This window comes from Vipera ursinii, assembly GCF_947247035.1.
Source record: "Vipera ursinii genome assembly, chromosome: 1".
Lineage (NCBI taxonomy): Eukaryota > Metazoa > Chordata > Lepidosauria > Squamata > Viperidae > Vipera > Vipera ursinii.
Window position 1 is genome coordinate 325,449,815 of NC_139512.1, and position 27,230 is coordinate 325,477,044.

General features: G+C 40.3%; 2 protein-coding genes across 5 annotated transcripts in view; one reads left to right on the plus strand and one right to left on the minus strand.

The window, feature by feature from the left end:
* Positions 1–34: 34 nt before the first annotated feature.
* On the plus strand, positions 35–11,290 carry RPS27A (ribosomal protein S27a). Its single transcript, XM_083373263.1, has 6 exons — positions 35–118; positions 213–292; positions 2,210–2,264; positions 8,713–8,798; positions 9,812–9,943; positions 11,106–11,290. The coding sequence occupies exons 2-6, from the start codon at positions 245–247 to the stop codon at positions 11,253–11,255; spliced, it is 471 nt and encodes a 156-aa protein (XP_083229389.1). The 5' UTR covers positions 35–118; positions 213–244; the 3' UTR covers positions 11,256–11,290.
* A 224-nt stretch (positions 11,291–11,514) lies between these two features.
* MTIF2 (mitochondrial translational initiation factor 2) overlaps positions 11,515–27,230 on the minus strand; it is a 33,396-nt gene continuing 17,680 nt past the window's right edge. For all 4 annotated transcript variants that reach the window (XM_083373215.1, XM_083373213.1, XM_083373214.1 and 1 more), the window contains 10 exons: positions 23,957–24,117; positions 22,538–22,714; positions 22,233–22,372; positions 21,710–21,834; positions 20,482–20,686; positions 19,058–19,310; positions 17,895–18,035; positions 13,519–13,683; positions 12,806–12,946; positions 11,515–12,531 (listed from right to left, as the gene is read on the minus strand). In XM_083373215.1, the coding sequence (XP_083229341.1) occupies positions 12,362–12,531; positions 12,806–12,946; positions 13,519–13,683; positions 17,895–18,035; positions 19,058–19,310; positions 20,482–20,686; positions 21,710–21,834; positions 22,233–22,372; positions 22,538–22,714; positions 23,957–24,117 (1,678 nt within the window). In that variant the 3' untranslated portion in view covers positions 11,515–12,361. The remainder of the gene's footprint in view (positions 12,532–12,805; positions 12,947–13,518; positions 13,684–17,894; positions 18,036–19,057; positions 19,311–20,481; positions 20,687–21,709; positions 21,835–22,232; positions 22,373–22,537; positions 22,715–23,956; positions 24,118–27,230) is intronic.

Consider the following 27,230-nt stretch of genomic DNA (forward strand, 5'->3'; position numbering starts at 1 on the left):
TTGTAGTCCTACGGTGGCTACGCGTGGCCCCTGCTGCCTCGTTTCAAGGCTGGGAAACCCCGTGCTCAGCCGAGCAGGCTCTCTTTCTGGCGTCGGCCATTCTGAGAGCGGGTGGCGGGTGAGCGCTTGGCCTACTTCGAATGTCTTTTTTTTTTCCCTTTAGGGTTGGCATTAAGCGAAGCCTTGATTTTTCGCTGTTTATTCCCCTCTAGGTAGAACCATCACTAGGCGCTCTACCGCCGCCATGCAGATCTTCGTGAAGACCCTGACGGGGAAAACCATTACCCTCGAGGTGAGGAAGGCAGGAGGTGTGGTGGGTTTCGGCCAGGGTGGTTAGTCTGCGGATCTCCAACCGGGGCTCTTTTCGAACCAGCTCCCCTTCCCCTTTCTACCTTGTTGTTGCTGTCTTTTGGAGTGGTGATGGGTGTTTTGTCGTGGGATTGTTAAGATTGAGGGAAGAAGGGCGGTATATAAAAACAAACAAATAAATAAATAAAATGGTGCCTCTGCAGAATAGAAGGCTCTTCCTCGTGGTCGTTGAAACGAGGAAACGAGCGGAGAGAATTGGTATTTTCGTCAATTGAATAACGCCATAGAGAAGCAAATAGGAAGACTGTAATTTTTTTGCAGAGGCTTAAAGGATTGAGACAAAAATGGCATTGGTTGGAAAACTGAAGGTCTGTACAGGAAATCCAGAAGATGGGAGAGTTTAGAGCAGGGGTCTTCAAACTTGGCCCTTTTATGACTTGTGGACTTCAACTCCCAGAATTCCTCAGCCAGCTTTGCTGGCTGAGGAATTCTGGGAGTTGAAGTCCACAAGTCATAAAAGGGCCAAGTTTGAAGACCCCTGGTTTAGAGTGTTCGCATTTCTGCTCCCGTTTTTTCATACACAAAAGTCCCGAGATAGTTGCAGATTTGATTTAGTGCTGTTTTCTAGTGTGTAGGGTAAAGCGAAGCAGAAAAAGAAGTTACAGCAAAGGCCTCTTAGCATGTAGCCAACCCCCAGGAAGACATAAGGGCAAACGGTTTCTTTTGCGTGATGCAAATTAATTTAGTCAAATGAATCTTTGCTCCTTGTGTAATGCTAGAAAAAGCTTTTTGTCTGGAGAGTAAAAATACTGAAATAACTCAAGCTTTGAAATGGGATAAATTGCTAAGAGTGGAATATTTGATTTGTGTCATGTTCTCTCAACCCTTACTTTTACACCCAATATCCTGTGCTACCCTTATGACTCACTTATAGGTTTTATTTTATGCTATTCCTATTTTATATACTTAATGATATTGATACTGAATCTGAGCCACCCTGAGGGAAACTTTCTTTTGAAGGGCAGCACATAGTATTTTAAATTACAAAATAAATATTATGAATATACTATTTCTGTAATGTTTCCCTGTTTGTTTTATTGCTTTTGCATTTCCTCAACTTTTGTGCATTTGATATGTAATGAATCATGTTAAAGCTTTGTTTGTCATTTTGGTAAAAAAATATATCTTAATTCCAAATAGAGGGATACAATTAGGGCTTAAACTGAATTTTAGACAGGATAATGCTTGGTAGAATTGAAGTTATCATGCCAAGGGCAACAGGTACTACAAGAAGTGCTTTTAAGATGAAACAGTAAAGCATTGTATAATCTAATAGACCTGTTTAAAGCCAGAATTGAGAAATCGGCAATAGCTGTAAATATTAAAAAAGCAAAAAGCTAAAATTCTGTAGAATTCAAACAAACATCTGCAATACAACACCCCACCAAAAACAATTAAGAATTGTTGATAAGAAAGACAAAAAAGTCCAGACATTGGACAGTGCCAATACCTGGAGTAGAAGAGAAGGAACTGGAGAAAATCACAAATGCAAACACCTGCAAATGGAAGTTGAACAATTGTGATGAAAGCAACTATAGTACCTATAGTAATAGGCATCTTGAGTGCAATTTCAAAACATGGAATACCATGTGAACGTGAGCATTGACAAAATCACTATTAGTCAATTGCAAAAGGCATTTTTACTTGGAATAGTAAAATAAGGTAGTTTTTAACACCATGAAACATCTGACTGTCCCAGATCATTGTGAAGGAATTAATAGGCAAAACTGCCAAATCCAAACTTCTGGCTGACAGTGCAACCAACTATAATATGTGTAATATGTATCTATAGCTAGTTTGAATCGATAAGTCTTAAGTGCGGTTTAAATTTTTACAACAGGTTGAACCATCTGATACTATAGAAAATGTCAAAGCCAAGATCCAGGATAAAGAAGGTGGGTGTGCTATTTGTTTATGAGATTTGGGAACGGCTTGGGTCCTAAATGACTCTGGGAAGCTTGCCTCAAAAGGAGAAAACAACAAATGGAAACATAACTAAAACTGTTACGTTTGTAAAATTACAATGCATAACTTCTAAATTGTTATTTTATGATAATCATTAGGCGTGTGCATGAAATGGAAAAATGTTGTATTTTGAACCCAGAACCAATACATTCCCAAAGTTTTGCTTAGCTGTTTCAGGCTAGCCATAATTCAGTAGAAACAACCTAAAATATTTTGGTTGTCTTTTTATACTTTTATCTTTAGATGAAAGCCTTACCCTATAGATAAGCTGGCAAGGCTGATGCAAACTGTTCTCTTTCCTCAGGGGCTGTCAGTATGGCATCTCGCTGGATTACCTGCCTACCAGTTTTCCCTCCTTTCTCAGCCATCACTGCCAGTTTAAATTGGCATATCAAGCCTGCCCATCTGTTTCCTGATTTTTCCAGCACTTTGCTCTTGTCCCACTGATCTTTCTCTCCAGCACCTTTCCTTCTTTCCCTTGTAAACACCCCATATACATGAAAAGCATATTATTGAGCAACTCTTAACAGCCTTCCAGCCACCATAGACTCGGCTTTCATCATCCACTAGTCAGATGGCCAATTTAGTGATTTCACACATGTAAGAGTTTTAGTCTGGGGAACACTAGTCAAGATAATTATGGAAGGCTTCAGATTTGACAGTAATTATTTTTTTCATTTGAAAAAAAAATGAAGCGTAACAGTTCAGTCATATTGTGACTATAAATGAATTAAATATGGATTAGGTAATTATTACAATAGGAGATATGGCTGGAGGGCTGCTTTTGTTCAGATTTTAGCCTACAAATCCAGCCATCACTGGTTGAATGGTATTATTCTTCCAGATGTATGTCACATTTAGTCTGGAGTGCTCCTTTGTGTTGAAAGTGTGGAGGATTTTTACATGTATAAAACAGAAAACTGCTTTTTCTTCAGTGTGAATGTTGTGCATGCAGTAATCTTTAACATGGTTTTAATTTTAATTTAATAACACTTATATACCGCCCTTCTCCCTGAGGACTCAGGGCGGTTCACAGGGCAGAATAAAATAGCGAATACAAACATTAAAACAGGATTAAACAATAGCCCTAGTTAAGAACAATATAAATACAACGCTAAAAACCCCCAGAAAAATTAAAAAGCGAGAGATAAAACAACCCCAACACTCCCCCTCAGGCTAGGCCGGCTTGTACAAACAGAAATGTCTTAAGATCGCGACGAAAGGAGCGAAGATCGGGCGCCGTCCGGAGCTCTACCGGTAGCTGATTCCACAGCTCCGGAGCGCCCACAGAGAAGGATCTCCCCCTGGGGGCCACCAATCGACATTCTCTGATCGGTGGCACCCTGAGGAGGCCCTCTCTGTGGGAACGCACAGGGCGCAGGGAGCTTGATGCCGGCAGCAGATGTTCCCTGAGGTACTCCGGCCCCATGCCATGGAGTGCTTTGAATACCGTTACCAGTACCTTGAATCTCACCCGGAAGGCAACTGGCAACCAATGCAGCTCACGGAGCAGAGGTGTAACGTGGGAGTATCGGGAGACTCCCAACACCACTCTCGCGGCTGCATTCTGTACCAGTTGGAGCTTCCGAGTGGTCCTCAAGGGCAGCCCCATGTAGAGAGCGTTGCAGTAGTCCAGACGAGAGGACACGAGCGCATGAGTGACTGTGCATAGATCATCCCGGCTAAGATAGGGCCGCAACTGACGCACCAGGCGAACCTGTGCGAAGGCCCCCCTAGTCACGGCTCCTATATGATCTTCCAAGGTGAGCCGTGAATCTAGGAGGACCCCCAAGTTGCGAGCCCTATCTACGGGGGGTAATGATTCACCCCCCATAGCTAGAGATGGAATGTCCGAGTAAACCCGGGATGAAGGTATGCAAAGCCACTCAGTCTTGTCGGGGTTGAGCTGGAGTCTGTTCCTCCCCATCCAGACCCGAACCGCCTCCAGGCAACGGGACATCACGTTGAGGGCATCACTGGGGTGGTTTGGGGTCGAAAAGAAAAGTTGGGTATCATCAGCATACTGATGATACCCAACTCCAAAGCCACGAATGATCTCACCCAGCGGCTTCATGTAGATGTTGAACAGGAGAGGCGAGAGGACCGACCCCTGAGGAACTCCACAAATGAGAGACCTCGCGGTCGACCTCTGCCCCCCTGCCAACACCGACTGCGAACGTCCCAAGAGATAGGAGGAGAACCACTGTAAAACTGTGCCTCCCACTCCCAGTCCCCTGAGACGCCGCAGCAAGATACCATGGTCGATGGTATCGAAAGCCGCCGAGAGGTCTAATAGGACTAAGACAGAGGAATGCCCCCTGTCCCGAGCCCTCCAGAGATCATTCACCAGCGCGACCAATGCCGTCTCCGTGCTGTACCCGGGCCTGAAACCCGATTGGTACGGGTCTAGATAATCCGCTTCATCCAGGACCAGAGGGAGCTGATGCGCCACCACACTCTCAACAACCTTCGCAAGAAAGCGAAGGTTGGAGACAGGACGAAAGTTGTTCAATACAGCTGGGTCCAAGGCAGGCTTCTTGAGGAGAGGCCTCACCACCGCCTCCTTCAAGACGGCGGGGAAGATACCCTCACTCAAAGAAGCCGATATAACTGCCTGGAACCAGCTGCGTGTCCTCTCCCGGGCTGCATAAACCAGCCAGGAAGGGCACGGGTCCAGTAAACATGTGGTGGTGCTCAGCCTCCCCATGATCCTGTCCACTTCCTCCGGAGTCACAGAATCAAACTCCTCCCAGATGATATCGACAAGACCACCCGTGTCCTGATCGTCAGACTCTGCCCAGTCAGAATCCAAACCGGTCCGAATCCGAGCGATTTTGTCCGACAGATGTTGGTTAAACTCCTCGGCACGTCCCTGCAAGGGATCCTCCCTCACCTCCTGATTTAGGAGGGAGCGAGTCACCCTAAACAGGGCAGCCGGGCGATTATCTGCGGACGCAATAAGGGTGGCGAAGTGGTTGGACCTCGCCTCCCTAATTGCAGCGAGATAAGACCTAATATAGGCTCTTAGTCGCAATCGGTCGGGTTCGGATCGGCTGGCCCTCCAACCGCTCTCTAGGCCCCGTCTCCGACGCTTCATCTCCCGGAGCTCCGCAGAAAACCATGGAGCCCGACGGGATCTGCACCGGGTCAGGGGCCGCAAGGGTACAACTCGGTCAAGGGCCTCAGTGGCCGTCCTTTCCCAGGCTTCCACTAAGGCCTCGGCCGAGCTGTGAGCGAGGGAAGCAGGTGGGGACCCCAGCGCCGCCTGGAACCTCTGAGGATCCATTAAGCGTCTGGGGCGGTACCATTTGAGTGGTTCCAAACCCCCACGGCGGGGGGTGGCAAAACGGAAGACCAGCCGCAGGAGATGATGATCGGTCCATGACAGGGGCATAATAATTGGAGAGCCCCCACCAAGATCATCTAACCACCGTCCAGACAAGAAAACAAGGTCAAGGGTGTGGCCTCCTTCATGAGTTGGTCCCGTAATTACTTGCGTCAGGTCCATGGCCGTCATGGAAGCCATGAACTCCCGAGCCAACTCAGATGATCCTCCCAGCGATGGTAGGTTGAAGTCCCCCAAAACTATAAGTTTCGGGAACTCAACCACCAGCCCAGAGAGGACATCAAGCAGCTCAGGCAGGGCTGCTGCTGCGTGACTAGGCGAAAGGTACACCAGCAGCAAGCCCAACTGCGCACCAGGGCCGCATCTCAAAAAGAGAGACTCACACCCGACTGTCTGGGGAACGGTGGCCTCCCGCGGACACAAGGTCTCCCTCACAACAACAGCCACTCCCCCACCCCTACCCTGAGCCCGAGGCCGGTGCAGCACCCGGAAACCTGGTGGGCAAAGATCAACCAGAGGTACACCGCCCTCTGGGCCCAACCAGGTCTCCGTGATGCAAGCCAGGTCAGCCTGCTCACCCTCGACCAAGTCTCGAACGAGAGGAGCCTTATTAACGACCGACCTGGCATTCAAATACACCAGCCGGAGCTCAGGAGGCTGCTCATCCTCACTCCCGGGACCTCGGGGCGGAACCAGAGGGTCGGAGTGCCTCACCGCTTGTAAACAGCGGAGAGGCCTTCCCTGAGACCGATACGGCCCTCTGTTCCTACACCTGCTGCCATTCCCTATCGTCGTGGGAATGGACAATCCCACGACTGGCCCTGGAGCCCCAGAAGCAGCCGACCCCCGCTCCTCCCCTCCGCGATCAGCCTCAGCACTAGCCTGAACAAAGGTAGTTGGACTGCCCCCCTCGTCCAAACCACCAAAAAAAGAACCCTCCCTCCTCCCTAACCCCCAAAAAATTTTTGACAGAAAACAGATCAAGGACCTCCTATTAGGTTTACGTCGGAGGCCCATAGCCGTGCCCGGCCATCTCTCAGGATCCCAATAGATGGGACCTTCCTCGAGATTATACTCGGCTGGAAAGGCGGGCCGCCTCCAGGAAGGGGGAGCACCCCTGAGGGCGAGCAAGTCCGTAGAGGAGTACCTAAAACAAGGCATAAAGCAGTCCAGATATAGGCAGTCCATAATCAGTTGATTTAAGGAGGAACCAAACAGAGAGCAAATAGAAGTCCCGAGCCTCCACCCAGCCGCTGCCACTCAGCTGGGTGTCACCCCAGGACAGGCCAACCACCGCCCTCTCACGACGGTTGGAAAGCCTATACCAGGGGGGGAATGGTCCGAAACATCCATCCTGGGTACAGCATGTCCCCTAGAGCTCTCACCTGGTTTTAAACTAGCATATGATAGTACAGTGCTGGATATATCACCTTTTAATATTTTTCAGTTGCTAAATATTTTAAATCTACTTTTGCTAAAAATATATACGTATTTTTTCTTTATTTAAAAATAACTCATAAAAAGGGATTATCAGCAAACAGCAGTAATACATAAAATTAACATTTAAGTTATTTAATCAGCATATTCAATAGACCTGTGAAATTTATTCATAAAATGCTTATGAAGATGTTGCAAGTTGTAAAAGTATTTTTGTTCTGTATATTATTTAATATATTCTATTCTTACTTTTTCCTAATGTATTATTTTATCACATCAGTGGGGTTGGGAAATCATTTACAATATATAGCTGATGTCAATCTGGCTGCTACTGCCAGGACAATGTGTATTTTGATACATTTCTTAAACCAGACTTGGAAAATATTGAAAATATAATTTTATTTCTTTTACAAATGGTTTAGTACGACTAGTTAATTTTTTCACTCCTTATTCTTAAAGAATTTTATTTTAAGAATTTAATGTTTCCTTTGTCCACAGACTTAATAATTTGGAAAATATGATTCTGTAAATTAATTTACCTGTACCTCTAAATTTAGAGATTTGGTGCCTCTAAATCAGGGGTGTCAAATTGGCAGCCTGCAGGCTGGATGCATTATGTGCAGGCCACGTCCACCCCAGCTCTGCAAAGGCAAAAAAATCACGATACATCACGATATATCACAACGCAATTGAGTTTGACACCTGTGCTCTGAATAGTTCTAAATTCTGTTCAGTCTTTTGCTAATTCCAACTCTAGCAAATTATTTAGAATATAATGGCTCATTAGAAGAAAATATACTGCAGACATGTCAAACTCGCAACGTCACATGACGTCGCGCAACGTATCAGTTTTGCCATTGCCGGCAGTGGGGTGGGCGCGGCTTCCAGATGACACGTCTGGCCCATGGGCCCGCAGTTTTACACCCCTGATATACTGTATGTAGTTCAGGGTTGAATTGGGGAGTCCTTCGTGCTCTGACCTTGGCTGTTTGCCTGCAGACATTTCATTGCCCAACTAGGTAGCATCATCAATGCTAGTAAATGCAGTGTTAGCTCCCTGTTTAGATATAGTAGCTTACCCTGCCAGTGTTGAGGTGTGGTTTTCTCCTTGGTGGTTAGATTAGGTTAAATTAGATTACTTATGCCGCCTTTATTTACTTTATAGGTAACTCAGGATGGTGAACATACACACAACCCTGTGAGATCCTTGATTAGGATATTTTTCTGCTTGATTTTTGCCTGGTGTTAATCCCTGCTTATCTGGGAACAAACTCCACACTCACTAGCACTAATGATGTTAACTAGTTCGGTTATGAAATGTTTCCAAGCAAACAACCAAGCTTAGAGAACATTAAGTATTCCGTAAAAGCCCGTTTAATACGTTTGTATATTTCAAATTTAAAAGGTTAATTAAGATGACCAAAAGCTTTATAGTTATTGAGAAGTTTCTTAAGAGATATAGTATATATTTGTTGTGCTATTTTATAACCTGATAGGATTTGAAACTTATCTGCCCTTCACAAAGCAGAACTGATTAGGGTTAACAAACAATGAAATAAATGAATTTTAAAAAAACTTTACTTTTTTCTCACCAGGGATTCCTCCTGACCAACAGCGTTTAATTTTTGCTGGCAAACAATTGGAGGATGGACGTACTCTGTCTGATTACAACATCCAAAAGGTATTTTAATATTTGAAAAGGTATTTAAATGTTTGAAACCTTTTATAATATGCAAGAGACCAATGCCAGACATCACCTTCCATCTTCTTCCAGTATCTGGCAATATATTCTGTGTGAGTAGGTCCTGGTTCTGTTAGCACAATTTGCTCTAGTTCATTTGCCATCAGTTCCACATCCGCATTACTGACTTATTTAAGCATTACTATGTCCATAAGTTGTAAGTTTGTCTTATTTTAGCAAATAGGTTATTTTTGCAGGAATGAGTTTTGAAAGGCATAATGATGTATTATGATTACTGTTTTTTCTGCAGTATCTGTGATAGGTAGGCAATGGTTTCTGGTTTTAACAATTTATGTGCTACCACTTCATTTTCAAGTTATAACAAACACATAGCAAATTTTCTGCATAACAATCTGTCCCTATGATCCTTCAGGTCTTCCATGGTGCACCAATCACTACTGTTAATTTAAGTCCATCCACTTTGCTGCTATTCATCCTCTTACCTCTTTCCAGCATTAGAGCCTTTTCTAGGGTTGAGTTTTCACATGTGTCTGAAGTTTTAGCAGTGGAAGACAAAATTAAATCTTCATATATTATCTATGATTTTTCTTCAATTATTAAATTATATCTCTGTGTGTGATTCATAATGCAGTAGGCAAAGGCCAGATTTTGCATTTGGTTCAGTTATATACTTTGAATTTTAATAAAAAAAAACAAGATTTCATAAGTTCCAAATTTGCCTATTTTACTGGCATTAGCATTTAATTAGGTACTGGTTATGTTGTGCTGAGTATTTATATGCTATTTTTTTCTTTAAGGAAGGTTAAGATGAACATATTCTCAGAATAGCTACATAATGAGGTTGGGTTGAATGACTTGACCAAGCTTCATGACTGCATAACTCCTGATTTCCTTGTCTAATTCTGTGCTTATTGCTGCGTCACAGAAATGTTCCAATCTGGATGTATTTTTTATCCTTAAAAATCTTGTCTTTAAAAAAACCCCAAACTCAGGAATCGACCCTTCATCTTGTGCTGAGACTTCGTGGTGGGGCAAAGAAAAGAAAGAAGAAGTCTTACACCACTCCTAAGAAGAATAAACATAAGAGAAAGAAGGTGAAACTCGCTGTCCTTAAATACTACAAGGTAAAATCAACTTCCACTATTGCGACCTGAATTCAGGGGAAAGAGCTGATAGTAACAAGCTGCAGATTCTCAGAAAACATTAGATTTGTGTAGCCTGCCTTTTAAAATAAAACTCAAGATGATATATAATACAATAGTTTTATATAGATGTATATGTATATATGTATACATAAGCTTAAATATATATTTATACATTTTTAGAGTCCGCTTCATATACTAGTTACCAGGCTAGAAACCAGAAGACCATGAGTTCTAATCCCACTTTAGATATGTAATGTATATTGTGTGTGCATTTACTGTCAAACTCACTACCAATTCATACCAATATGAATAATATGATTCAGTATAAATTATTGCTGATGGTTTATTTTGCTAGAAAACCAGTTTCTTCCAGTGACAAATGCAACCTGTTTTGTGTATGCAGAACTAGAACTCTTGGAAGCTACTATCAAATTATTAATAGTACTAGTTAAAATCTTTAAATTATGCTTTTTTATACTATTAATAATTTATCCCACAACTTTGTTCTAAAAGTCTAGATTTACAGCAATATAAAATGCAAAAAATAAAACAATATATTTTCTGTTTGCTGTCTTCCTAGCTTGAGAGCTATATAAGTGAAACTTTTGTCAATAAAGGCCAAAATCAATCCTATGCCAGGTTCATAGCCAGAGATACAGGCCCAAAATGCTAGTCCTTTCAACTGTGCTTGATACCCAATGTTGGTATGCACATGCATAATCTTGTATTTTATACCGGTTAGCGGCCTGCTGAATTTTGCAGTTTCCATATACTGTTAAGGGTAGTTGCATATGCAGAATATTGCATTAGTTTAGACATACAGCTTGGGAAAGATTACTGCATTTATTGAGATTTCCAAAAAAATCTAGTTTCTACTTTTACTCTCATCTTAATCAAGAATGGGTAGCTCTATTCAAGCCTTCCTTCCTTCCTTCCTTCCTTCCTTCCTTCCTTCCTTCCTTCCTTCCTTCCTTCCTTCCTTCCTTCCTTCCTTCCTTCCTTCCTTCCCATCTTACAGAGTCCTGAATCTTATCTAAATGCAGTGGCTCAAAACCTTTCATGTTCTAATTATTACATCTTTATAGATAAGCCTGTTTTTAAAGTAAATGCTACATTATTTACTGAGGATTGCTTCTTATAGGTGGATGAGAATGGCAAGATCAGCCGCTTACGTCGCGAATGTCCATCTGAAGAATGTGGGGCCGGAGTGTTTATGGCTAGCCACTTTGATAGACATTATTGTGGCAAGTGCTGTTTGACATACTGCTTCAATAAACCAGAAGACAAGTGAATATGTCTATTGTAATAAAAAACCTTTAAACATTACTGTGTTTTATTTCTCATAATTGCAAAAATGTATAAAGCAGGGACTTCTAAATATTTTTAAAGGGTGTCTGTGTTTGTGTTGTAGGAATATGTGCTCATAGTGGGGAGGATATTATGGAAATTCTTTATTTTGGATAAAGTTGTCTGCTAGCTGTAGCTCAGGCAAAGGCATTTTAAAATTATAGAACTAGAACAGCTTTTTCAAAAGCTGATGGTTTTTAATGCTACTTTTGTTTTGTCTTTTTTAGTGTTTTGTTGTCTGCTTTGGTGGTAGTTTTAGTTTCTTTTGCAGAAGTTGTGTCAACAGAAGATTGCTGTCCTTTTACCTACTATCATAAATTGCTTATCTTCTATACTATACATTAGGAAAAAGCAGGCTGGTTTCTTGCATTTATTAGCATACATTTATACTATCATGGCTGCAAAATTGTATTCCAGAAATACTGAATTACTGTTTGTTTATAGTGTTACTGTATTGTGATTAGTAGTTTTCTCTTATTCATTCCCATGCAATGTTTTTGTAAAAAAAATTACAATTACCTAAAAATTACCTACAACTCATTTTAATATAAAGCTGAGCTGCAAAAGCAATTTGCACTCAAAGATAGATAACTACATTGAAATTATAGTGTGAGGAATGACAGCCACCCTCATGTTTCAAACACGTTCAAAAATGGTTTGGGTGTAGTAGGTTCCATAATTTAAACGTACAAAGGTGCTTAATTCAATAGCTATTGGTTTGAGTACCATAGAAAATGCAGAATTTTGATAGCAAAACACATCTAAACTTTTTAATAATTGCTGAAAAACAACTTCATTAACAAATGTAATGTGTTGGTTTTCCTGGTAGTGAACATTTAGGTTTTAAAATGTTATTTCATAACACAATATACATCTCCTGAAATGGCAGACTTTTCCATTTTCTGTAGCCAATTTTACATTAGAAATAGTAGAAGTCTAGAACATGTTCCTGTTAATTGTACAATGCACGATACTATCCAGAAAATTCTATAGTCTGATACGGAATGAAGGTTCAAGTTTTCTTGCCTTTTATATTTTAGTCAGCTTGATTTAAAATCCTGGGTCCCAAGAAATTGTCTGCTTAACTTCCTTTGTGCTGAAGCAAACAATTTCATCTCCAACTTCAAATTTCAGATTATTATTCAAACTAAGTCCACAATCCATGCCAGTCTTTGCAATTGCGATATCTTCCTTATGATGCTTCAGAGATGATAAGCATCCTAAATAAAACAAATGAGTAAAATTTCAGTACAAGTAATAGTGCATAATGCATTAAAAATGTCAGTAAATTGGAAGTTGATTATGCCGTAAGGGTGGCTCTTTATACCTAGAATTCATACAGAATGGCTTTAATTTATACTTTGTCTATGAAGTAAATGAAATGTAGCAAAAATACTAATCAGAAGTAAAGCCTTCCACAAATTAAACACATTTCAACAAAGCAGAATCTGAGTAACAAACATAGCTACCTAGTTAGATATGCACTTTACCCACCTGTCCAAATACATTCTCCATTGCGAATTAATTTAAAGTTCATTTTTTTGTTTAATTGTCCTTTCTGCACTCTACAGCCAGCCACTGGAACTTTATGTTTTCCTACATCAATCTCAAAGGTTGCTAAAACAGCAGCTTCTCCTGAAATAAAGGGAACATGAAAATCATAATGGTTAAAATGTAGACTTTCAAAACCAGCTTAAACCAACAAATCACTTAGCCTCTTGTGCTAAAATCTTCCATTATCCCAATTTTGTACTTTTAGTTATATCGCATAGCAAAATTTTCACTGGTTTACACAATTTGGTTTTTTAAGAGAAAACTAGAATTTTTTAAAAGTCTGGGAACGCAGTTATCTGCTGTTAGATTTGCACTATTGAAATGCAGCTTGATTTTTATTTTCTCCACAATAGGTCTAAAACAATTGAGTTTTTAAAAACATCTGCAACATTCTGTGCTTTATTTCCTTTAGTGCAGTAATCAAAAATAACTTTACATTATTTCTTTCATAAATATTTGTATCCTAGCAGTATTCAACCTGTAATAACTGTCCTGATCCTAGAAGGCAGCCTTACCTAAGTTTGGATTCTACAAGCAGACGACAAAACTGAAGGCTACCAGCACAGCAAAGTTTATGAAGCCCAGATTTCTGCCCCCTCCCAATTATCAACTAGATAACTTCCAGAAGCTCGCTTCTGTAATATCTGAAGTACCTAGTACATGTTCCTCTTCACCAAGGGGCAAAGTGTTGCTGAGCTCTTCCTGTAAATCCTCCACAAGCCGATAGATGATATTGTGTATTTTCACCTTTACTTTCTTTTTAGCAGCCATCTGCTGAATAGATTTATGTGCCTTTACATTGAACCCATAGATGATACCTGTCAAATTAATAACAACAAATATAAAGTACTGTTGTTTCTCTTTTATTAAGTTCAGAATGCACCAAGTACCCAAGACAAGGGTGCAACAAAGGTTTTTACCTCCCCAAGCTAAACTTTGAGATCCAGGCAAATTCACTTACGCCTGGTTTGTATATTCTTTCAAACTATTTTTAAGAGTGGGAAATACGCTTTGGTTGCTGAAAGATTTACGGACATGTTTGGGTTCTGGGATTTTACCAAGCACTGTATCCTGAGACTTGGTTCAGACATGGTGTATTGTAATACCAATATGCTTAACTATTTTGTTGAAAAAGGAAGAATTTGCAGGATTAATACGATTCATTCACCCTAGTAAGCCTCAAAGCAGCAAAATTTGAACTTCAGCAGAAAGCCTGTACATCCGGACTGAAAAAACTGGATTTATACACTCCCAATTTCTTGGCAGCCAAGAAAATAATGGATATTGTCACAAATTAATCAGGGCTCATGGATAAAGTAAATTTTGGAAAGTTCAACATCCCAAAGTTTCAAACAGGTCTTACTTATAACTGACTAGTTTATTTCAAACAGTTATTTTCTGATTAATATGTGTAGTTGTTAGCTGCAAAGTCCTGTTCGACCCATCGCAACCCCCAGGCCTTCCTGTCCTCTACCATCTTCTGGAGTCCATTTAAGTTCACGCCTACTGCTTCAGTGACTCCATCCAGCCACCTCATTCTCTGTCGTCCCCTTCTTCTATTGCCCTCAACCTTTCCCAGCATTAGGCTCTTCTCCAGTGAGTCCTTCCTTCTCATTAGGTGGCCAAAGTATTTGAGTTTTAGCTTCAGGATCTGGCCTTCTAAAGAGCAGTCAGGGTTGATATCCTCTAGGACTGACCGGTTTGATCACCTTGCAGTCCAAGGGACTCGCAGGAGTCCAGCACCATAGTTCAAAGATTAATATGTAACCAGCCAGATTTCATGGAAATGAACTAAAACTGCAATTGTTCTGACTTTTTAGAGAATTATGGAAGTACATAAATTCATCATCCAATGAAGATTAGAGCCCTAAATGCTGAAGTTGAAACTGGTTTTAGAAAAGGTCAAGGAATATAATCCTTATTGCTAATGACCACTGGATAAAAAGTACTTGCTTCCTTGACTCAGAAGGGTCTCTGATTGCATTTATTACGTCAAAGTGTGAGATGTGCATAGGAAAACAGGATCCCAGAATATCTCATTGTTCTCATGCAATACCTACACACAGTAAAGGTCAGGAAGCCAGAGTATAGACAGAATTTAGCAAAACAGGCAAAGGAGTGAGACATATATTCTCCCTTTATTCAACCTAAAGATGGAATACGTATGCAAGTAATCCTTGAGTTGCAAATGTAATAGAGCCTGCCAATTACATTTGTAACCTGAGGATTCATTAATTGGATCACATTAAATGAACGTAATCCCTCCCTGCTTTACCCAATGCATTTGCTAATCGAATACACAGGTCGTTAAGCGCAAATGAGGTATCTTGGGGTGGGGAAGACCATGGGGGACCCAGTGCTTCCAACCACCCAAGGCCTCCCCTGACCCATTAAGATATCTCATGCTCCTCCGCCGCTGCCATACTGCCCCACCGGGTCACTTACCTTTTGAATATCTCAATGATCAAATGAGCTGTCTCCTCTCCAGGCTCTCTGCTGTTTCTTTGCCAGCTCCCAGTGGTCCAAAAGCTGAGCTGTGAGAACAGGTAGGGCGGGAGGAGCCTGTCCTGCTCAATTTGGCTGACTCACCGAGGCTGCCTGTGCAGGACACCTGATCTGCTTTTGGACTGCTGGGAAGCCTCAGTTGAAGGAGTGCAAGACTGCACCACAAAAGACTTCGCGCCAAAAGCTTTTGAAAAGGGAAGGCTTAGGGGGAGCGATCTCTTGCTGCTTGAAGCCTTCCATCCCTTTGCAAAAGCTTTTGGTGCAGAGAGCAGAAGCCTTTGGGGTACGGTCTCACACTCCTTCAGACTCACTGAGGCTGCCCAGTGCTCCAAAAGTGGATCAGGTGTCTGGCGCAGGCAACCTCGGTGAGTTAACCAAGCTGAGCAGGGTGTGCTTGTCCAGCTCTGCTTCTGCTCTCACCACTCTCCTTTTGGAGCGCCGGGAGCAGGCAAAGAAACCGCGCTGCCATACAAACCATGCAGCAAAGAGGCTGGAGAGGAGACCGCTCTCTTGAGGAGAGAGAAGCGGTAAGCCTGATCTGGAAGTCTGGATCTTTAAAAGGTAAGTGAGCGAGTGATCAGCAATGGGGTGGGGAGAAGCCGGTGGGCTAGCATACCAGGGTCAGTGCCTGTTAGGTCCCTGAGGGTGGTGGTAGATGAGAATAGGCAGGAGGAATGTTGCAGTGTCTCTGCAGTCGGTCATAAGGGTGATCAACTGCTGTGCTGCTGTAACATTCATAACTTTGGGACTGTCGCAAATACTTTGCGGGGGGGGGAGGTGTCATAACTTTGAACCATTGCTAAATGAACTGTCGTAACTTGAGGACTACCTGTACTGAGACTGGGGAAGCTGGATTGGAAGAGTTTAGTTTAAAAATAGAGGAATAAATAAAATCATGTCTGCTATGCTGTTAACACTAGTCTGATAATTGAAAATTCAAAGCATTGGAAACTAGTAATTACAAGCAGTACATTAAAAAATGGGACTAAGATTAAATATAAAGCCAAACTAATGACAGCAGTTATAGCAAGCGGCTATAACTGACAATGAACTTATTGAAATGGACAGATTTTGCCTTTTATGATCAAAGACCACAATTAAGAAATATGCTTCAGTTAGCACTTTGTACTATAGCCATGAACGCCTTAGAAAAAATATTCAGATACTGGAATGTTTCTATACCTACAAAAATTAGAATAATGTAAGCTGTGGTATTCCTTGTGGCACTGAAAACTGAACTTTGAAGAAGCAAGACAAGAGTACTGATATTTTTAAACTTTGGTGTTGGAGAAGGCTTCTGAAAATACTATGGATGGCCAAGAAAAAGAACAAGTAGATATAAAACAACCCACAGTTCTTGCTTGAGGCACAAATAATTAGGTTCAATTTATCATACTTTGGACATGTTATGCAAGATGTAACCCTTTGAAAAAGTCTAGAAGGTTGGGATAGGTGGACGGAAAGTGAGGAAGCAGACTGACGAAGTAAATTGCCTTAATTAGAGAAGTGCTATACACACTATTGGAAGACGTGAAAGAACAGGTTAGGAACAATATTCCTGCAGAAAATCTATGTGGTCACTAAGAGCCACCACTGATTTGATGGCACCTAATCAATCTATCAATCTACACTGTCTATTTGTTTCTTTAGGTACATTTCTTTGTTAAACTGTGCCATAATGTTAAGTGTGAGGGATTATATATTCTTTCCAGCTTACTTTCATAGTCCTTATAGTTAGACATTTTGCTTTATTTGTACAATGAATTTACAAATTATGAAGTTGCAAAAAATACACAAAACTGAGGAAAGCCTATTTCAAAAGTGATATTAAACAAATTTTTCTACCATCATAGACATAGGTAAAGGTTCCCCCGCACATGCGTGCTAGTCGTTTCCGACTCTAGGGGCCGGTGCTCATCTCCATTTCAAAGCCAAAGAGCCAGCGCTTATCCGAGGACGTCTCCGTGGTCATGTGGCCGGCATGACTAGACGCCAAAGGCACATGGAACGCTGTTACCTTCCCACCATAGTGGTCCCTATTTTTCTACTTGCATTTTTACGTGCTTTCGAACTGCTAGGTTGGCAGAAGCTGGAACAACAGGCGCTCGCTCTGTTAGGCAGCACTCGGGATTCGACCCGCCAAAGTGCCGACCTTCTGATCGACAGGCTCAGTGTCCTAACCCACTGAGCCACCACGTCCCTATCATAGACATATGCAGACATAAATTATATACGAACACTGGTAATATATGAATAGCTTATCCTACACTCAGAAATTCATATGGAGCATTGATTCAGTTTCCTGAAAAGGAGCCTTGTATACCACCCTATAAGTAACATCAGATGTGTACATAACTGCAATCAAGCTGACACCAAATTTTAAGGGGTGAAGTGCGCATAAAAACTGCAAGCCACTCTGGATTTATCACTGGTTACCTAATTTACTTAATTAAACTAAAGAACAAACCATTAGTTCTAATTATTCCAACAAATAAATTGATAACCTCAGATCACAACTCCTTACCTTGAAATGATTCTGCTAGTTTTATATCATTTTCACTAATATCCCCAATCCCACAATGAATCACATCTAATATACATTCTTCATCAGCATCATAGGTTTGCAGAATATTTAAAATGGTTTCTACAGAGCCATCAACATCACCTAGGTGAAACAAGAAACCTAGTTAATTTCAGTGGAAAGAAGAAAAATCATACTCAAGCAAGTCACATAACATAGGAAATTTATTTCTATTATATTGGGAAAGTGTGTTTATAAATTCAGCGTGGTGGGATTCAGCAACAAAGGCATTTAATTCTGATCCAATTATAGAAATATTTCCCAGGAGCTGCTTTTAATGTTGTGTTAAATTTGTGATTGAAAGTCCATAGTCTAGAATCCTTCAGTGGGCCTAGATCACGGGTCGGCAACCCGCAGCTCCGGAGCTGCATGCGGCTCTTTGAGCCGTCTCCTGCGGCTCCTAGCCGCCCGGTGCGCGCGCACCTCTTTGAACGGGCAGTGGTGCGTGCGCACCTCTCCAAATGGAGAGTGGCACCGCCCGTTTGGAGAGGTGCGCGCGCACCTCCCCGAATGGGCGGAGGTGCACGCGCACCTCCCCAAACCTTTGGAGAGGTGCGCGCGTACCTCCGCGCGAACGGGCAGAGGTGCCACTCTTTGAGGAAGCTGTCGCGGCCCGTCTCCGAAGCTACCGCTTTCTGCAGCTTCGGAGACGGGCCGCTACAGCTTCCTCAAAGAGCAGCGCCCCTGCCCATTCTGAGAGATGCGTGCGCACCTCTCAGAATGGGCAGGGGCGCTGCTCTTTGAGGAAGCTGCCGCGGCCCGTCTGCAAAGCTGCTGAAAGCGGCAGCTTTGCAGACGGGCCGTCGCCGTCGGGCAACCGGGAACCGGTTCCATTTAATTTTTTTAAAAATGGCAACTGCGTGCGTCTGCGCATGCGCAAAAAACCGTTTTGTGCATGCGCAAAACTTTTTTGAGCATGCGCGTGCATGGACACACGCATGCGGCTCCCACTTTTTTTAATTTGTGATGGAACCGGTTCCCAGTGGCTCTTTTCCTTTTTTAGGTTGCCGACCCCTGGCCTAGATGGATGCTGGGGTTTACGTTTAAAAACTCAAACAAGAGTGTAGAGCTGAGCACAAAGATAAGCAATAGAAAAATGATTATACCTTTGATAATGAGAGGCAACATGTTTTTGTCACTCTGAATATCTTTTTCAGATTGCCTAGTCCTGGACTCCTTTTGGCTCTTCTTTACTAAATATACTCTCTCTCTCCAGCTCAAGTTCATGAGACCCTCTCGCTTCTTCCTGTAGTCTTCGTTATAAGCCTTTTGCTTCTCTTCTATAATTTCTTGATCTTTCTTTATTTTTTCCTGCTTTTTCACATAGATTCGCCATTCAACAACTTCACGTGCCCTTTGCTTGGCAGAACAAAATTAATAAACCAGTCAATTTACCAACATAACATGCCCTCTATCATTGCTGTTGCATAGTGTGCTCATGGCTCCCAGCCCTGAGCGCTCTCAGGGTTGCCAGGGCCATCACATTCCTTCCAATGTATATTCCGCATCATGTGATTGCTTACTCTTTTGTAATTCCTTCCTCTACAATCTCTCTGCTCTAAAAGGGGGGAGCAAAAATCAAGTGAAGCACAGGACAACCCATACTGACTATAATGGTGATCACATGACCGAGTGATGCTTCAAAAGTCACAGAAGTAGGCATTGGTCATAAAGTTTCTTTTTCAGCACTGTGGTAACTTCAAACAGTTACTGAACAAAGCAGTCAGTAAGCAAGGTCTACCTGTACTCCAAAGTATCAAATTGTCATAAAAGTGTAAAAGTACATTTTAATTTTCTACCATTTGAATAACTTCCAAATATGCCTGACCATCTTCGGCACTGGGAAAATGACTTTTGTATAATTCAATATTGTATATAGAATTTAGAATTTATATATTATAATTTATGCATATAAATTTCTATATTGTAATTTATGCATCTTTTTCCATAGAGTCATGTTATTAGGTTATCTCCCCAAACATTTTAAATACATCCCTAGACTATCCCCAAGTTAGTTGACTCTCTTTTAATTTGAAAAAAAAATCCACTTTATTTATTTATCAAATTTATATTACCACCTATCTCATTGAAAGTGACTGAGCAGCGTACTATACAACAATGAAAAAACACCATATTGGTACCTTTATTGTTACTCAACAAACTGATCATTTCCAACAACAACAACATTAAAATGTCATTTTCCCCTAGTAGGGATTTTTTTTATCCAAACCAAGACATAACTACTGGTGAATAATCAGAAATTAAAACTGAACCAATCGTATATTTCTCAAAATGAATCAACAGAGGTATTAAAATATTGGCCCAGTTTTGAGCAAGTGCCACCTGGAATAGATAAAAGACTTTCCTACTTGAATTAAACTATTTCCATATGTTGAAAAAACATGTTCCTTAGCATTTTATTTCTGCAGAAATTTTTCTAGTGCATCTTGGATGAAACTTTGGATAAACACTGAATAAAGACAATTTTAGGAACATTACATTTGAATACTAAAACAAGAAATGTATTTACCTCAGATTCAACTTCAAGGATTTCTTCCCCTGCTGCTGGGGCCTCCTTCCACCCTACGATCTCTGTGGGCACACCAGGGGAAGCATTTTCCATGGTTTTGCCATTTTCATCAAACATCAGTCGCACTTTGGCCCAGGTTTCTCCAGCAACCAAAATGCAACCCTTTCTCAGATTGCCTCTTTGGATAATGGCAGTAGTTACTGGACTGAGGTCAGATGGAAGGCAAATAAAAAGAAAAATGGCATTTGATTTGATATTCACAATTAATAGTATGTTTTAATGTGTAAGCTTCTTTATAGAGCTTTATACTATAATACATCTGTATATTTTTTTCAGTTTAAAATCTACTTTGACACATAATACAGGTCAGAATAATATATTTGGTTTTTTTTACCCAAATTATCTTTAGAAACAATTTGCCAATAAGTTTACATGGAGTTAAGGATTAGGCCAAGGTTCTTAGGCAAATGCATTTCATTGATTCTCTTTGATTCTCTTATTCCACCCTGAATCCTACAAGCACTTGGGACTTGGGGGATTCTTTTTCAAAATGGCTGCCAGAGAAAAGCTTCTTCTCCATAAAATGGCCGCTTAGGGTGATGGTAGGATTTTGGAATCACCAAATTTTTTTACAAGTAAATTTGTGAAAAATGCTTTTTGTTATCTTTTCTAGCCCCACCCACTCACCTTATTTTTAGCTTATCTTTTTTTGGGGGGGGGGGCGAGTGGGGAGAGAAGAGGTTGATACTTTTCCAAAGTGTTGGGCTGCAATTATTTTATGAATGCCTAGGGAGCCCAAGTAGGGCTTAAAGACCTTGGCAATTAATATGATGTTGAATTCTGATGCTTTGCTTTGCTGCAGGCTGTCTTTCCATTCACTGTTTTCATTAATGTGTCTCCCTACCCTTAATCCAGGTGTAGCAAGAAGCCCAGTGTTTGCTATGGATGGAATCTATGGGAATTGATCGCAATAGCTTTTCAATAAGGCAAATTTCACACTAACACATTATTGGAATGCTGTGGGAAAGTTAAATCCAAGGAAACAGGTTTTCTAGAAGAAATCTCTTCTATGTAAAATTACATGCTTTAAATCAAAAAAGTTTAATCTTATTTACAAAAGGACTGTTTTTAAATTTAATTTATTATGCATTGTTATTTAATTGGACTACTGGAAATTTTAGAGCAACTCCCAGCCAGCAATGAAATGGAATGAAAGATGCACGCTCACCCTTTTCCTTTATCTGTGTGAGACTCTATTATAATACCTTCCACGAGGCCTGTGCTATCTGCCTTCAGTTCCATTACCTCAGCAAGAGCTACAATTGCCTCTTTTAAGTTCATCAGGTTATGGCTCTAGGTCAGAAAAGTCAAAAGTAATTCAGAAAAGGTAGGATTTGTTAGTCATTGTAAGTAAGTCAATATGCATGGAAGATTTACTGAAGATCCATTAACTTAAATTCTAGGATATACTGGTGGCTGAGTATACCCTCTTTTATCACATCTTTCAAGATCAATACCTAAGAATAAATAGCAGAATAAAGAATCTTTTCCTCTTTAGGAAGTTTTCCTGTTCAATTCTGAGAAAGGACTGCTTTTCTGCCCTGGAGTAAAGGTTCAGATGAAGGTTTTTCTCTCATAAAAACTCTGCCCAATGTTGTGTCATGTGACCGTGAAAAATCAAAATTTTACTGCAAATAAACAACGTGATACAGATTTAGCTTAGGGATGGCAATGAAACTGTTTTGCATTACCTTTAATGCAGAGATAGGAACAGCCTGAACATTTCCTCCATAGTCTTCACAAACAATATTATGAGCCAGCAGTTGTTTCTTTACTTTTTCAGGATCAGCTTCAGCTTTGTCACACTTATTGATGGCAACGATGATTGGAACTGAGAGAGAAAAAAGGAGGAGGGACAAGTTTTAGATACATACGTAATTTGTTCCAGAAGAATAGCAAATCATCAAATAGTAAGATATTCAGTAACTGTAATATGTCAACAGTAGTATTTATCTCCTCCCTCTACTCCCCAAAGAAGAACAAAATCCATGAATACCGTTGGCATTTTTAGCATGTTGAATGGATTCCAAAGTTTGCTCCATCACACCATCATCGGCAGCTATCACCAGTACAACAATATCAGTGATATGTGTACCTCTTGCCCTCATGGCTGAAAAGGCAGCATGGCCAGGAGTATCCAAGAATGTTACCTTCTCCCCAGAAGGCAACTGCACTGCAAAAACAAATGGAAACATATACAGTATCTTCTGTATTTAATGCTTCTCACATCATTTTCACAGAACACACTGAACAGCTGCTTCCATGAGATTTGTAACAGGACTTAGAGAGGCTCCTGCTCTATAATCTATAATTGGCTCAGCAATGAAATTAATTAGGATCTGTTTTTGACATCAGAAAATAGACAAGATAACATGTATTTAGTTGCTGTTGAGACCAGACTGAGAAACTTCATATGACTTAGCTAAGACTTGAAACTTGAGTTCTTGAAGCAACTTTACTCCAAGGTAAAGAGAGATGACTTTTGTCAGATTTCACACCTAGGATTGGCAGCAAACCTCCATGTAGTTAAGTCTGAATTTAGCTCTAAGCTGAAGCTGGCAAAAAGTACCCAGGCATGACAGCTGAATTAGACTGTACTACACACAGGAATAGAAACTGAAACTTCCTACACAGCAGCTGATTGCACGACAAAGAATTCAGGGTCTTTATATATGATCCAGCTTTTAAACTCTCTTGCCTTTCTGAATTAACAGATATTTATTTCACAGGTAGTACTGGTGGCTGTGGGAGGTCATTGAGATACATTAAAATAATGGCTTTTCTTGCCTGGCAAATTCTAGTTTTACCTCACTAATCTCATAGCACTTTAATTTTTGTTTTCTCTTGAGAAGTATTACATGCTACTTTCCCTACTTCCAGCTGTATTTTGCTCACTTTCAGGTACATTATCTTCTTACAGTCTTATTTGCTATGAATTTATGTGGTAGCCTTCAGCAAGAAGCTACACTGTCATAATAGGAATAGCACTTATACCGCTTCACAGTGCTTTACAGCCTTCTCTAAGCGGTTTACAGAGTTAGCATATTGCCCCCAACAATCTGAATCCTCATTTTACTGACCTCGGAAGCATACTGCATTATAACCACTGCGCCACCATGGCTCTTACCTTTTGTTATCAAAATTGTATTATCATTATATGGTAATACAATTTTGATGTAATAATGACTACTGCAGATGAAAAATTGACATTATTATAAAGTACGATCCAGATGTACTGATTTAAAATGTATAATTATTTTTAGATTCACAAGATAAAATCAATGCAGCAGTAATGTTTATCTGCTTGACATGATCAATGATAAATAATGGGAGATGAAGTCCCCCATCATTTAGAAAATAACAGAATTTCTACCCCTCATCCAAAACCAAGTAAGAATAATAAAATAAATCATACCAAGAAAGGCACCAATATGCTGTGTTATACTTCCTGCTTCCATTGCTGCCACATTAGTATTTCGCAGGCTATCAAGTAATGTAGTTTTTCCATGATCAACATGGCCCAATATAGTAATAACTGGAGGCCTGGGAGTTAATAAAGCTGGATTTTGAAGAGGCCTGCAACCAATAGTAACACATTAAATTTTAGATGAAATAAGCCCTTTTTTGTTTTGTACTCTACGTTTAACAAAGCTCTTAAAATTCCCAATTTCAACTTTTTGAAACAACCAACAGTTTGGAACTAGAGTGTACTCAAGATGTAGTCTTTCTACATAAGACGGAAACATGTTGGGGTTTTTTGAAAATTTTTATCGGTTTTCTAAAGTTACAATTACATATTTGAAAAGCAACGTGGCGACTGGATTACAATAATTCAACTACATACAAATATCATGAGTACAAATCTCAAACTAATACAGTAAATATTGCCTCTCTTTTCCCCTTAATATGTACTGTCTCTTGACACAATTTTTATTCTAACAATCAAATAAAAGCAACTTTCTTAAATTTATCAATAGTTTTTTAATTTATATGTATCTTAATTGTTTTAACACTCAATCTTTTAGACCAGGGTGTCAAACTGCTGGCCCGTGGGACGGACACATCGCGAGGAAACCACGCCCACCCCATTGCCGGCAATGGAAAAAATCTCCGATAGCTTGCGTGACGTCACAAGTTTGACATGTCTGTTTTAGACAATCAATAACCTAGTGACTTTTTCCCAATTTTAATTTTCCATTGATATTTAAAGTTAACATTTAATATTTATCATATCCAAATTTTAAATGACCCCAATTCCCTTTATCGCAATTCCTCATAAAATCTGGTGTTCAGGGTACACATCTATTTAACTTTTCACCATCTACATCAACAAATTAATAATATAATATTCTTATTTTCTAATAATTCCAAATATCTTAAATTTAATAACCAAAATTTCTTTTCCCCCAACATTTAATACTTCCTCTCTCTTCCTCTTTGTATCTACTATCTCGTGTTTAAGCTAATAATTTTTATTCTTACCGCTACATATATTTGTTGCATTCATCTATAATCTTTACACACACACACACACACATATCTTAATCACCTTTACATGACCCTTATAAGTGAATCAGTATTCAAATTTGACTATTAATATTTATACTTCTAAGTTTTAAATGAGGATTTTCTTTCTCTCAATTCATAACAATATCTTATCTTCAAAGTATAGATCTTATCTATTTAAGTATATTCTACTTTAATTCTCATAGATAGGACGAAACCCCATTCTTCTTCAGTCTTATTCTAGCTTTCTTTTTTTGCCAAATCGCCTTCCATATCCGTGCTTTTGAATTGTCAAATAAATCTCCTTGTATTGTTATATTTATTATTTCACATTGGAAAAACCATCCAGTCGCCATTTTTTTGAGGGAACTAGCAGATCTATCAGGTCGTCTCTTTATTTTTCCATCTCGACGTAGTTGTCCTGAACTGTTTATCTTCTCTTCCGGCTGTTCTTCTTGATCCTTGGGTTCCTTTTGATTTATATATAAAGTCTTTTCCTTATTCCATATTGTCAGTTTCTTTTCTGGATTTTCCATTATCCGTGTTTGTTGAGCAGTTAAATCTTTTGTCATGATATTTAATTGTTCCACTTTTTCTATCGTATTCTGTATAGGTGATTCTTTGGTTGTAGTTAGAGTTTGCAAGTCTGGGCTGCCTTCTTGTTTTTTTCTATAGCCTCTTATTTCATCACCAGCTGTAAAGAGGGTTTGAAGAATTGCTTTCAACATAAAAAGAATTTGTTCCTAGTCCTCATCCATAGAAAAAGTCTGTTCCTGATCTTCTTCCATGATAATGTGTTAAGCTATAAGCTTTACAATCAGGAAATTCAAAAAGAAATGTCCCCCCCACTGCGTAAGGCGCACAGCTGAGCTTCTCCCAGCTGTTTCAAGGTTACATGTGTCTTATCTCTTTTCTGGGCTCAGCCAAGTCTCTTTTAAACAATAACAAATTGAAGTATCAAGTTTAGTCACAAGATGTTGCTCCTGCCAATTAAAGATTTCCTTTGAATCTTAAAGTTATTTTAATCTTTTTAGTTTTGCTTCTTTTATAAGGGAAAAACCAGGTCTTCAGTAAAAATAGAAAGTAGAGAGTAAAAAATAAATAATCTTTTAGTCCACAAATTTTAGGAAATAAAATTCCGATTGGGATCCAGTTAACTTTTTCAACGTTTTAAACTCCCCTGGGTAGTCAGTCGCCGCTGTTTCTGGAGGGAGGGCTAAACTCTCCCTTCCCTCTCCACAGGGGGGAAAGTACTTTAGCAGCTTATGCAGGTACAAAAAATAATTAGGATTTAAGAGAGGTAAATCTCACCCAGTCTCTTCCGCGCTGCTTTAAAATTGCCTGGTGGTAAGTGTGACTTCGGCTGTCTGCAGCCTAGTGACGAGCCATATTTCTATGGCCTGTCTTTTGTCTGCCAGTTTGGAGAGTTTCGCTGGCAATCCAGCGAGGGTCCCTCCTTGCTGGTCGCCCCTACAGGGTGACTTTAGACCCTTTTCAGGGTCCCCCAGTGATGCGAAACTGGACGAGGAAGACGGAGCTCATCTTCCAAGTGTCCATGGCAGCTGCGTCGGCAAACCGGAAGTCAAGAAGGAAACATGTTTTTCATAGCTAAATTATAAATAGGGAACCTGTGAAGGTTTGGCGTCCTAACCTTTCAGTGAACAATATGTCGTATTGCCAACAAGAAGGAAAACTGAAAATTTTGGGTATTTTGGGAGTGTTTGAAAAGGGCACTTTAATGGATAAGCTCTGGATAAATTTTGGGAAGCAAACTCTCACCCCCAACTACACTATCCATGAAAAATGGTCAGAGAATGCTGCCTTTTTGTCACCAGAGGTCTGAGCTGCACCTTCAGGATACTGAGAAACCCTCATGAGGTTGCAATTTATTAATATAAAACTGTTAACTGTGTTGTAATGAGTTCTATTTAAACTCAGGAATAGAATTTAGAAGTTGTACAGGAGAAAATTAAACCATTGAACCATAACTCTCTGCAGTGTCACCACTGGAAGTGGTTCTCCAGGAATTCTGGGAAATCTGTGACATAAAAGACCTTTTGCAAGGAAAGGTGTTTTACCACTTCTCCAATAAGCAACTTGTTTTGTTGCTGACAGCAAGTTATAGTAGTTTCTACAGGATCATCAGTTCTTAACACCTAAATAAATTACGGTAGCATGTTTTA